Source organism: Choloepus didactylus, chromosome 10 (genome assembly GCF_015220235.1).
Source record: "Choloepus didactylus isolate mChoDid1 chromosome 10, mChoDid1.pri, whole genome shotgun sequence".
Lineage (NCBI taxonomy): Eukaryota > Metazoa > Chordata > Mammalia > Pilosa > Megalonychidae > Choloepus > Choloepus didactylus.
Window position 1 is genome coordinate 109,552,904 of NC_051316.1, and position 13,344 is coordinate 109,566,247.

The following is a 13,344-nucleotide window of genomic DNA, read 5'->3' on the forward strand; positions in this document are numbered from 1 at the left end:
CAGAATGTGATTCACTTTTTTGCGCTACCTCTAAAGAATCCACATTGGCTTCTGAAAAACAAACCAAACAAAAAAAAAAAAAAAAAGAAAAAAGAAAATAAAAAGTTCTGTTTTATTTCTTTTGCATCAGCTGCTCCCCCAACTAGTTTTAAATGCTTTCTGTTTTTTTTTAACCAGAGAAATTGTGGATTTACAGAACAATCAAGCATAAAATACAGGATTCCTTAAATGCTTACTTTCTTTCCTTTCTCAGTCTTCCTTTCTCTAAACATCCTTCAAGCAGCCACTAGAGATAATGTGCTAAAAGACAAAGCCAATCAAGGAACTTCCTTACTCAACATCTCTGTTGGCTCCCTACCCTTAGTGATTTTCACCTTAGCTGCACACTGGAATCACTGGGGAACATTAGAAAACACATTGGTGCCTGGGTCCCAACACCAGAGATTCTGACAGCCTGGCCAGGGTTTTAAAAGCTCCCCAGACGATTTTGTATACAGTCTAGGTGGAGAGCCACTGACCTAGAGGATAAAGGTCAAATGTCTTAGCATTCTATTCAAGCCACTATTCACCTCTTCGACCTGATCTACCACTCTCCCTTAAATAACCAACACCACAGCCACACTGAACCACTCAATATGCTCTGAGCAGGCCATGCCTGACAAGATGCTATACCTTTGCACAGGCTGTTCTCCTTCAGGAATTCTCTTCCGTATCTGGCAAACTCCCACATATACTGAAGATCCAGTGCAAAAATCATTTCTTCCATAAGACCTTTCTCAACTCAGTGCGAAAGGGGCACTGTTCTAAGTACATGACTCAAAGGGGTGCCCTGTCACCTAAGCAAAACTGCTCCTATTGGAGGCATCATGAAACACAAAAGGCACTGGAGTAGAACTGAAAGGCATGGCAGTGTTCACCCCGGATGGGGTGCTAACCAGGCTTCCCACCCTGGGCCATAGTCCTGGTTCTGTCTACCTCGCATGTGAAGGTCAGGAACCTTCTTAGATCTTCAAGTTAAAGGACATCACTGGTATCACAGAGCTCAACTGGAATGGGAGGTAAACCAAAAGGGCAGCATCCTTCTCAGGAAGTATCTTACCCAAGCCCTCCTAGTACACCAGGACTGAGAGTGAATTCTGAAGAGTAAACAATTATTTTCACATTAAAGTCAGCAATATCTAGTCTGAGCAGGTGAGCAGGGGAGAACAATCTGCCAGAGTTTATGGTTACTGTTTCTCCTCCTTCACATTCCCCACCCAAGCTGAGAAACAGGTCAGAGGGACCAGAACAAGTCCTTTCCCTCAGCTCAGAGGTGATAAGAACTCCAGAAAGGAGAGATGCTCATTATCATCTCCAGCGCGAACACTAGAGGAAGAGGATCGCCGGTCAAAAATTGGCGACCAGCCTCCTAGGTGGGGCTGGATGGTGTGCTGATTTCATTCGAGGCTACAGGGACCCTCTAAATCGTGGCTGGGAAGGTGGAGAGTCCCAAAGCTCTGCTTCCACAGAAATCTTTTGAGGCAGTAGTGAGGGGTCACCTCTTCCCCACCAATGGGCCCCCAGGAATCTTCTCTTTAGTAACCTGGGCTTGCCCCTGCTTCTGATTCTAAAACTACTCTATCTTTTCTAAAGTAAGAACTATGGGAAAAATGACTATGACTCATGTTCATGGACATCTCTCAAATCCCTACATGAAGCAGACATCTGACATAGCTTGCTTGTTTGGTAAATATTTTATGGAAGAATGATGCATAGTAGATCAGCCAAGCCAAAGCATTCCAAGGAGAATTCTGAGTGCACTGACAAAGGCAGGACCCAAATGGCAAAAACATGTTCAAATTCCCCTTCCCTCAACATCCAGGGATTCTGTCACTCCAAGACACATATTCTCCTTACCAGAAAGAGGATCACAAATGATGACAACTGAACTTTGACGCACAGGGTTCTGACCCTCTGGATCTCTCTTGCCTTTCTTTTTAAGCTCCTGAAACCCACATAAGAAGGAACTGAATCAGGAGTTTGGTAAACAGAACTTTTCAAAACGAGTCTGAGAGAAGGAGCTCAACATCTACAACTGGACAAGGGAGACCTCTCCAGAGAACAGGGAGAATCCCACCTCTCATATACCCCACCCATTCCATGCTGCACCCGCTTCGCCCAGTCCCAGCAAGTCCCAAGGCTCCCCTTGCGGCTACTCTACCTGTTTCTTGGTGGGTGTTTTCACCCTTCTCTGTTGCTGCTGCTGCTGCTTCCTGGGTCCTGGCAACCAGAGAGCCAGCTCAGTCCTCTTCTCACTGACTGCTCCCACCCTGCCCCGGGGTTGCTTGCTTTGCCCTGCTCCACAACAGTGACTCTCTCCCTCTAGTCAGGACCAAGCCAGGGATCCGCTTCCTGAAAATGCAGTTTCCTGAGTTCTGTATGTCATCCTGCATGGCTGTGACTACAAACATAACTGAACTGGGACCAAGTAAAGTGGCGGAAACATGGGCTAAGGAAGGATGGTGCCTAGAGATCTGGCAGCAGCAGGAAATCTACCTTTTATCTTCAGACTATAATGTAATTTCCTCAGATGCTCAGGATATCTCAGTCCTGGTCTCTATAGAAAGAAAGAAAAAAGAAGAAAAGCTGTAGTAACTTTATTTTTCCCAAAACCTACCCTCTCCCCAATGCATGTATTCATCTATTTGACCTGTGCGTTTTGAGAACCTGGTGTTATGCTGCATTCTACCAGGGCTATGGAGAGAGGGAAAAGGTGTGGAGAAAGAAATAGAAGAAAGAGAGAACCTGTTTGCTTCAAATCCTTCCCCATAGATTCGCTTTCACCTACATAGAGCTCAGCCCTTCTGTAGGGCTTGGGTTCAGAGTGGAAGGATAGCAGAGAAAGAAGGAATGGAAAGGCAACTCTGCCATCCTTGAGGAGAGATGAGTTTGGGTTATCATGGAGGCATCTTCCTCTGAGGCTCCCCAATTCGCACCTGCAGAGTGAGACGGTGTATGGACAAAAACATCTTAGTAGAAATGACACTGCTAGGTCGGCTCTTTTCCAGGGGAAGATGCTTTTTCATCTTGGCCAATTGTGCCTTCATCTCTGGACAAAGCATGGTTTTCTCTCCATCTGACAGAAGGCTGAAGGGGAGAGAGACAGCCAGGCAGTCAGCAATGGCTCTTGTAGGCGAGTGTGGCTGAGGAGAAAGACATGAAGGGGCCTCCACAAGTGAAGAACTTCCCATTTTGGGCCTGAAAAGGCCTACACCAAAAGGTGCTCATGCAGTAACACCTTTTGGAAGCACCTCTAAGAATCACAGATGCATTTATTGACTATTTACTATATGTCAGAGTCATGTTCTTTATGATACAGAATCTTCAGAACTCCCCGAGGAACAGGTATTATTGTTAGTTTGCTAAAGCTGCTGTGATGCAAAATTCCAGAAATGGATTGGCTTTTATAAAGGAAATTTATTAGGTTACAAATCTATATTTCTAAGACCATAAAAGTGTCCAAACTAAGGCATCCACAAGTGGATACCTTCACTGAAGAAAGGCCGATGGCATCCGGAACACCTCTGTCAGCTGGGAAGGCACGTGGCTGGCGCCTGCTGGCCCTTTGTTTCCAGGTCTGGGTTTCAAACTGGCTTTCTCCAAAATGTCTTTGGGCTTCTGTCTCTCTTAGGTTCTCTCTCTCAGATCCTGTGCATCCTTGCTTGTTCTCCCAGGGCATTTCTATCTAAGCATCTGGGGGTACTCTCTTAGCTTGTCCGGGACACTCTGGGCTTCATCTTTTAGCTTAGCATCTCCAAGAGTCTGGATCTCTGTCAGCCCCTGAGCTCTCTTAAGGACTCCAGTAAACTAATCAAGATCCACCCTGAATGCGTGGAGTCACACCTTCATGGAAATAATTTAATGAAAAGGTCTCACCCACAATTGGGTGGGTCACATCTCCCACTCCCACTGAAACAACCTAGATTTTTTATCAGTTTCTCCCCACAAGAGAACCTTAAAGAACATAGTCTTTCCTAGAGTACATAACAATTTCAGACCAGCACAGTCTACCCTCTGGACCCCAGAAAGACATGTTATTTCCAAATGCAAAATACATTCATTCCATCACAGTATCACAAAAGCTTCAATCATTCCAGTAACAACAGGTAAGTACAAAGTCTTATCAAAATCTGTTACAGGCATGGTCTGTCCTAACACAAAATTCCCCTTCAGCTATGGACCTATGAAACTCAGAACAAGTTATCTGCTTCCAATAAACAAAGGAGGGTCAGTCATAGGATAAACATTCCCATTGCCATAGGGAGAAACTGGAAGGAAAACAGGGGTCACCGGACTGAAACAGTTCCAAAAACCTGCAAGGCATACTTCATTAGATTTCAAAGTCTGAGACATTTATAGAATGACATTTTATCCTCAGAGCTTGAGAACGCAGGTGTCTCAACCTTTCCAAGGCCATCACGATAGCCCTGTTCTCTCCAAACGATGGGGTGATTGCTCCAAAATAACCACGCATTGGGGAGACCACCTTATTCTCAGCCCTACCCTCCTCAAGTATCAGGGCAGCACCTGGACTCTGTCATCTCTTGGGCCCAGGCTCTCCCCTCTCCAAACAGTGGGGTGGTGGCCAGGCTCTCCCCAATCCCAAGGAAATGTGCTCCACCCTCTCTGAGACCTGGGGCACCAGCAGTCTTTCTGAACAATGGAGCGACGAAGCTCCCCTCAATTCCCCAGCCCTCTGAGAACCCTTAGGCGGCAGCACTCTTAAACTCTGGGCAGGGGGGAGTAAAATCACCCCATCCACGTGCTTAGGTGGGTCTGCTCTCCTGACCAAGGTTTCTTGATTCCAGACCTTAGATTCCATGGTTCTGCCTTTGAAGAAGTTTTTCCTTCAATCTGCCCCTTTTCTGTCCCTTTTAGTCCAGAACGGCAGTGATTTTGTTTATACAGATCTCACAAAAAATTTGTTTGCTTGGTGTGCCAGTTTGAATGTATTATGTCTCCCAAAACGCCATTATCTTTGATGTAATCTTGTGTGGGCAGACATATCAGTGTTGATTAGATTGTTTCTTTGAGTGTTTCCATGGAGATGCACCCCACCCAACTGTGGGTGATGACTTTGGTTGGATAATTTCCATGGAGGTGTTGCCCTGCCCATTCAGGGTGGGTTTGAAATAAATTACTGGGGCACTATATAAGCTCAGACAGAAGAAGCAATCTTGCTACAGCCAAGAGGGACACTTTGAAGAATGCACAGAAGCTGAGAGAGTAGCTGCAGATGAGAGACAGTTTGAAGACGGCTGTTGAAAGCAGAACTCTTGCTCCGGAGAAGCTAAGAGAGAACAAACACCCCAAGAGCAACTAAGAGTGACATTTTGAGGAACAGCAGCCTAGAGAGGAACGTCCTGGGAGAAAGCCATTTTGAAACCAGAACTTTGCAACAGATGCCAGCCACGTGTCTTCTCAGCTAACAGAGATTTTCTGGACACCATTGGCCATCCTCCAGTGAAGGTACTCTTTGCTGATGGACACTCTATGGCCCTAAGGCTGTAACTCTGTAACCAAATAAACCCCCTTTTATAAAAGCCAGTCCATTTCTGGTGTTTTGCATTCCGGCAGCATTAGCAAACTAGAACACTTGGCATGCAGCATATATGGGTCAAAACCATCAGACAACGGGGCTTTCCAGAACTCTGTTCTGGATAACTCCATCTCCAATCCTGGCTTGTACTAAAATGGCTGGCTGGTTCCAGGTTTTGTTAAATATTCACACGCAGCACTAGCCTCTGGGGTCCCACTTTCTGGAAGCCCAGAATCCTCCAAACCATCCTTTTCTGGTTTCTTTTTACCCAAGAGTTTACTTCTCAGCTCATCTCTTTCTTCTCACATTTTACTATAAGCTGCAAGGAGAAGTCAGGCTGCATTTCCCACATTTAATCTGGAGATCTCTTCAGCTAAGTATCCCAGATCGTCACTTTCAAATTCTACCTTCCATCCGACACCAGGGCTCAATTTTGCCAAATTCTCTGCCACTTTAAAACTAGGATCACCTTTCTTCCAGCTAGAAATGACACATTCAACATTTCTGTCCAAGGCCTCTTAGGAAGTATCTTTGGAGTCCATACTTCCACCAACAGTCTCTTCAAACCAATCTAGGCCTTTTCAATCAAGCTCCTCACAATTCTTCCAGAATCTTCCCCTTATCTGTTTAAAAAGCCACTCCAACAGGTTTGGTATTTGAAAACTCAGCAGCACACCACTTCTGGTACCAAAATGCGTTCCAGTTTGCTAAAGCTGCTGTTATGCAAAACACTAGAAACGGATTGGCTTTTATAAAGCTGATTTATTAGGTTACAAATCTACAGTTCTAAGGCCATAAAAGTGTCCAAACTAAGGCATCAACAAGAGAATACCTTCACTGAAGAAAGGCTGATGACGTCCGGAACACCTCTGTCAGCTGGAAAGGCACATGGCTGGTGTCTGCTGGTCCTTTGCTTGCCCCTCGGTTCTGGTTTCAAAATGGCTTTCTCCAAAATGTCTTTGGGTTCTGTCTCTCTTAGCTTCTCTCTCTCAGTTCCTGTGCATCCCTGCTTGTTGTAAGCATCTGGGGGTCCTCTCTCAGCTTGTCTAGGGCAAACTCTGAGCTTCATCTCTTAGCTTAGCATCTCCAAACGTCTTTCTGTCTGCATCTCCAAGTGTCTGGGTCTCTGTTGGCCCCTGAGCTCTCTTAAGGACTCCAGTAAACTAACCAAGACCCACCTTGAATAGAAGGGTCACACCTCCTTGGAAATAATTTAATCAAAAGGTCCCACCCAGAGTTTGGTGGGTCACATCTCTATGGAAACAACCTAATCAAAAATCCCATCCATAATAAGTCTGCCTCCACAAGTTTTCAGTAAAGAATATAGTCTTTCCTGGGGTACATAACAGTTTCAAACCAGCACAATTACCCTCATTTTGCAAAGGAGGAAAATGAGGCTTAAAGAGGCTAAATGAATTTACCAAAATTCACAAAGCCAGTAAGTTTCAATACAAAGTTCAAAAGTCATCTCATCCCAAACTACCTATATTACTATGCCTCCCGCTCCCCCATACCTCATCTATTAAAGAAGAGAGTAATGGTGGTGGTTTACATGAGAAAGCACATGGAATGTGCTTAGCATGGGGCCTGGTGGACTGTGAGTGCCTGATAAATGGTGGCGGTTATAACTGTCATCACTGCCTATTGGTAAGTCTGAGAACTCAGTAAACAAGTAGGTAATGGTTTCCTCTCCTCTCTACTCAGACCCTTCTCAAGCTTCAAAAAATTGCAGGTGCTCTGGCTCTCCCACAGCACTTATGTGATACTTACTCTTTCAGCAGATCTGAAGGCAGCATGTCAAATCGGGCCAAGGAAGGTCCGGTTTCTGGACTTAATTGCTCAAACAAGTACACTGGGGAGGGAGGAGGTACGACCACCTCTTGAGTTTTCAAATGTATTTCTGTGTACTGCTTTCCAGAGGCATCCAGAGCTGACTTATTCTTCTGGAAAAGAAACAGTGGAAACAACTCCCTGAAGCACTCTCTTCAAGCCCATTTCTTCCCATCCATATTCCAGCTGCCCAACACTACCCTGCCGTGTTAATTCCAGGCCCACTCCAGCAGTCCCTGTCCCCTCTGTACTATGAAGGCCACCAAAATTTCCCCTCTCAGGCCCCCCAACCCTATTGTTGTGTTTGGGTCATATGGACATTAGATGCTTTGTTTTTTTTTCCAGAAAGCTTATTCATTTGTTCACTCAACAAGTTGAACAAATATTTATTGTGCCAACTATGTGCCAGGCACAGGTTAGGGCTGTGGATTCAGCAATGAATAAAATGGACCAAGATGCTCCTCTCAGGACTTGGCAATCTTAGAGTTCTGTGACTTATCCAAGGTGATATGTACCCAATAAAAAGTAGAATTAGAACTAGAACCCCAGATCTGATAACTCCTGGTCCACTGAAATTTTATTCCCATCACACTGGGTACTGTTATTGTTTTTCACTAGGGCAGTTGTAGATTTACAGAAACATCATGCAGGAAGTATAAAGTTCCCATATACCCTCCTCTTACACACACAATTTTCCCTATTATTAACATTTTACATTAGTGTGGAATCTTTGTTACAATTCATGAAACAATATTATTATAATTCTGCTATTAACTTTAGCGTACTATTGTACAGTCCTGTGGGTTTTATGCGTGTGGTAACTTATGCACATGGGGGTTAATTTTTAACTGACCAAAAATTCTCCTGAATACCCATGATCTCTTCAAGACCAACTGTCCCTTCAAAGACACTCCTTACCTCCCTATAGGGAAAAAAGAGAGTCTTTGAATAGAAATGGTTTATAATTATTCCTAAAGAGCAATTCTCTTTTGCAGATTTTGCTCATCAAAGAGAAAATGGAGAAGAGGTGGCGGGGGGGGGAGGTGAGGAAGCCCTTAAGGGAAAACAAAAATAAACACTGGAGGGTAGTATCATAAAGGTTTGGCCAAAACATATAACTCACCATGGCAGATAACTTTCTTTTCTCCTTCCAATATTGTCTGGTGACAATAGGCAGCATCTCAGCAGGACTTGAAATAAGAATAACCACAGCTTATTCCCAAATATTTTAAAGAGAAGCACCAAGGAGATTTGTGAAAGATAATCACCAAGATTTCTCTCTAATCAGTACTCAAAGATGGCTGAATGAGAGGCCAGCAGTACTTGTTGCCCAAAGGCTGCTAAAAACAACTCTTCATCCTCATCAACAAAATTAGGTTCTCCCTATTCACTTATATAATCCAGTTACTTTCATAGCCTTAATCCAAGTTAGTATTCTTAGGTGTGGTTATGTTTGTAGTATCTATTATATAAAATGAAATAGTCATTGGCATTGGGCATTGCCTGGAGGGACCCCATTTCTGAGAAACCATCTGCCAGAAGAAAAAAACAACTGACCTGCAGGGACTTTCCGAGAAAATGGCACACACCCTACAGGGCTGCAGATGAGCAACATCTGGTGATAAATGAGTTAAGGTTCAGGAAAGATAGCTTATCAGAATGGACAAGCACACCATACTAACCAATGTATATCTGCTTCCCACTCCTAAGATCCCCCTGTGTAAAACGGAAACTATGGAAACTTAATGTCAACCAATCAGAACATCTCCTTACCTGCTTCCACATTTGCCCTATAAGCTTCCCCTCTCCACCCCTTAGTCAGAGCTCCCTTCTACTTTCTGAATGGGATGTGGCCTGATTCTTAAATCACTCAATAAAGCTGTGAGGTCCTAAATTGTATGAAAAGGTTTTTGTTTGTTTGTTTGTTTGTTTAACATATCTGACTCCCCAATATGACTATAAACTCCAGGAGGGCAGAGACCAAGCCTGTTTTGTTCTCTGCTGAATCTTCATTGCTGAGCACAGAGGCGGTGCTCAAGAAATATTTTTTGCTCTCTCCTCTAACTCCTTCCTGCCTGGAACATGGATATGATGGCTGGAGTTCTAGCAGCCAACTTTGATCTTAAGACACCCACGAAGCACCTTGAAGAGGGAAGCCATGGGCTAAGGATGATGGCCCAGAAATTCTAGAAGCAGCTTGGGTCTCTGATTACCTTATAGAACTAATAAACCAGCCCTGGCTTTTCCACTTCTAGACTTCTTTTACATGAAAGGAAATAAACTCTTAACAGTTGTTTTGGGTTTTCTGTTGTTGTTTGTTTGTTTGTTTGATTACACCATACACTTACAAAAAAACACACATATAGGAGAGATCTAAGATGGCAGCAGAGAGAGGAATGCAAGCTAGTTAGTCCACCTGGAACAACTAATAAACAACCAGAAACAACTAGTAAATAATCTGGAATAACTGCGGGGGGACAAAGTGACCGTCCACTCATCATAAACCAACCTGAATTGGGAGGAATGCCTGAGATCGCAGCATAAAACCTGTAGGTAAAAACTGCGGCTCCAAGCTGGAAGCCCCCTCCCCCCACAGCCTGAGCTGCAAAGCCTTGTGGTGCTAGAGAGCAGCTCTCTCTGAGCAAGTGAATACAGCTCAGCTGAGCTCCAACTGGGCTTTTAATTAACACACGTGGACTGCACGATACAAGCTATGAAACCCCAACAAGCAGACGGAGGCTTCAGGTGATGACTGACCTTGGAATGCTGGAGGGTGGCCACAGACTGGCCCTGAAGGGGGCTTTCTGTCCCTGTTTTGGCTCAGTGGAGAAAAACTCAGCCATTTTCAATTTCCAGCACTCTGACCCAGACAAGGGTGGAGATAGCAAAGGCAGAGAGAGACCATTCAAATTCTAATGATCTCTCCCTAGGGGGTCTATCTTTCCTAAAAGGAAAGAAGTGAGGCCCAGCTCTATTACCCGCCTTCCATTCAGAACCAGAACCCGGAGCCTGGGAGAAAACAGCCACAGCCCACATCTCCTTACACCAGTCTGGAGTTACAGGCTGACAGGCGCACCTGCTGGGCAGAAAAGCACAGTGACCTGAGGTCCACAGGGTGTAACAATTTTCTAAGACACACCCTCAGGGAAACCAGATACTGAATAGTTCTTCCTTCTGGGACCAGAGCCCATTTTGGTCTGGGAAACCCCGATTGGGCTAACCAAGGAAACCATGCCTAGACAACAGAAAACTACAACCTACACTAAGAAAAACAAAGTTATGGTGCAGTCAAAGGAACAAACGTACACTTCAACTGAGATACAGGAATTTAAACAACTAATACTAAGTCAATTCAAAAAGTTTAGGAAAGATATGGCAATAGAGATGAACCGTATAATGAAAACACTGGGCGTACTTAAGGCAGAAATTGAAAGTCTGAAAAACCAACTGGCAGAATCTATGGAAACGAAAGACACAATGGAAACAGCAGATCTCAAGAGGCAGAAGAAAACACTCAGAAACTGGAAAACAAGGAAACTGAAAGCCTACACACAAAAGAACAGATAGAGAAAAGAATGGAAAAATACAAGCAACATCTCTGGGAACTTAAGGACAAAACAAAAATAAGGAATGTACATGTCATTGGTGTCCCAGAAGGAGAAGAGAAGGGAAAAGGGGCAGAAGCAATAATAGAGGAAATAATCAATGAAAATTTCCCATCTCTTATGAAAGACATAAAATTACGGATCCAACAAGCACAGCATACCCCAAACAGAACAGATCTGAATAGGCTTACACCAAGACACTTAATAATCAGATTATCAAACCTCAAAGATAAAGAGAAAATCCTGAAAGCAGCAAAAGAAAAGCAATTCATTACATACAAAGGAAGCTTGATAAGACTATGTATGGATTTCTCAATAGAAACCATGGAGGCAAGAAGGAAGTGGGGTGATAAATTTAAGATACTGAAAGAGAAAAACCACCAACTAAGAAGCCTATATCCAGCAAAACTCTCCTTCAAATATGAGGGAGAGCTTAAAATATTCTCAAACAAACAGACAATGAGAATTTGTGAACAAGACACCTGCTCTACAGGAAACACTATAGGAAGCACTGTAGACAGAAAGGAAAAGACAGGAGTGGGAGGTTTGGAAAACCATTTTGGGAGATACTAGAACAGCAATGTAAGTACACTGAACAAAGATGACTGTGAGTATGGTTGAAAGAGGAAGGTTGGGACCATGTGGGACACTAGAACAAAAGAGGAAGGATAAAGACTGGGACTGTGGGCCCCTCAGCAGAGGACCTAGGAGTGCACAGCTTGGAAGAAGGACCCACTCTCAAGTGCCAGGGACCATACGCCAATACCAAGGACTTGTGGGTCAAAGGCAGAGACAAACTGTGGCAAGACTGAACTGAAGGATTAGACTATTGCAACAGCTTCAAATCTCCAGGAACACCTGGGAGATTTGATTATTAAAGCCACCCCCCCTCCCTAACTGCTCAGACACATGCCCCATATGCAGGATGGGCAACATCAACTACACACGCAAGCCTAGTGCACCAACTGGACCCCACAAGACTCACACCCCCACTCACCACAAAGACAAAGTGTGGGAGAACTGGCTTGAGTGGAACAGGTGTCTCGTGGACGCCAACTGCTGGTTCATTAGAGAAAGTGTACTCCACGAAGCTGTAGATCTGACAAATTAGAGTCTACATATCCTTAAAGAACCCTATCAAGTTAAGCAAATGCCAAGAGGCCAAAAACAACAGCAAATTTTAAAGCATATGAAAAAACCAGATGATATGGATAACCCAAGCCTAAACACCCAAATCAAAAAATCAGAGAAGACGTAGTACTTGGAGCAATTAATCAAAGAACTAAACACAAACAAAGAGAGCATGGCACAGGATATAAAGGACATGAAGAAGATCATGGCCCAGGATATAAAGGACATAAAGAAGACCCTAGAAAAGCATAAAGAAGAAACTGCAAGAGTAAATTAAAAAATAGATGATTTCATGGAAACAAAAGAAACTGCTGACCAAATGAAATAGGTTCTGGATACTTGTAGTACAAGATAGAGAAAGCTGAACAGTGAATCAGTGACCTAGAGGACAACAGAACAGAAAATTAAAGAACAAAAGAAAGAATGGGGAAAAAGAACGAAAAAATCGAAATGGACCTCAGGGATATGATAGATAAAATAAAACGTCCAAATATAAGACTCATTGGTGTTCCAGAAGGGGAAGAGAAGGGTAAAGGTCTAGGAAGAGTATTCAAAGAAATTGTTGGGGAAAACTTCCCAAATCTTCTAAACACCATAAATACACAGATCATAAATGCCCAGGGAACTCCAAATAGAATAAATCCAAATAAACCCACTCTGAGACATATTCTGATCAGATTGTCAAATACTGAAGAGAAGGAGCAAGTTCTGAAAGCAGCAGGAGAAAAACAATTCACCACATACAAAGGAAACAACATAAGACTAAGTAGTGACTACTCAGCAGCTACCATGGAGGCGAGAAGGCAGTGGCATGACATATTTAAAATTCTAAGACAGAAAAATTTCCAACCAAGAATACTTTATCCAGCAAAGTTCTCCTTCAAATTTGAGGGAGAGCTTAAATTTTTCACAGACAAACAAATGCTGAGAGAATTTGCTAACAAGAGACCTGCCCTACTTGAGATACTAAAGGGAGCCCTACCAACAGAGAAACAAAGAAAGGAGAAAGATGGAGAAAGGTTCAGTGTTAAAGAGATTCAGTATGGGTACATTAAAGGACTTTAAGAGAGAGGGGGCAAAAATATATCTGACAAACATAAACCAAAGGATAAGATGGTTGATTCAAGAAATGCCTTCACAGTAATAACATTGAATGTAAATGGATTAAACTCCCCAAAAGATATAGATTGGCAGAATGGA

General features: G+C 43.5%; 2 protein-coding genes across 3 annotated transcripts in view; both read right to left on the reverse strand.

Moving 5' to 3' along the window:
• Positions 1–57, reverse strand: part of RGS3 (regulator of G protein signaling 3) — a 176,130-nt gene extending 176,073 nt beyond the window's left edge. Inside the window, exon 1 of the mRNA XM_037798589.1 lies at positions 1–57. The gene's annotated coding sequence lies outside the window, so the exon portion shown is untranslated.
• C10H9orf43 (chromosome 10 C9orf43 homolog) overlaps positions 23–13,344 on the reverse strand; it is a 27,759-nt gene continuing 14,437 nt past the window's right edge. The window contains exons 5-10 of one of the 2 annotated variants that reach the window (XM_037798598.1): positions 8,532–8,598; positions 7,349–7,521; positions 2,976–3,126; positions 2,536–2,596; positions 1,897–1,984; positions 23–51 (exon numbers count right to left, since the gene is read on the reverse strand). In XM_037798598.1, coding sequence (XP_037654526.1) covers positions 1,977–1,984; positions 2,536–2,596; positions 2,976–3,126; positions 7,349–7,521; positions 8,532–8,598 — 460 coding nt within the window. In that variant the 3' untranslated portion in view covers positions 23–51; positions 1,897–1,976. Of the gene's footprint in view, positions 52–1,896; positions 1,985–2,259; positions 2,392–2,535; positions 2,597–2,975; positions 3,127–7,348; positions 7,522–8,531; positions 8,599–13,344 lie in introns of those variants that run through there. The other variant, XM_037798597.1, reaches the window with a different exon arrangement.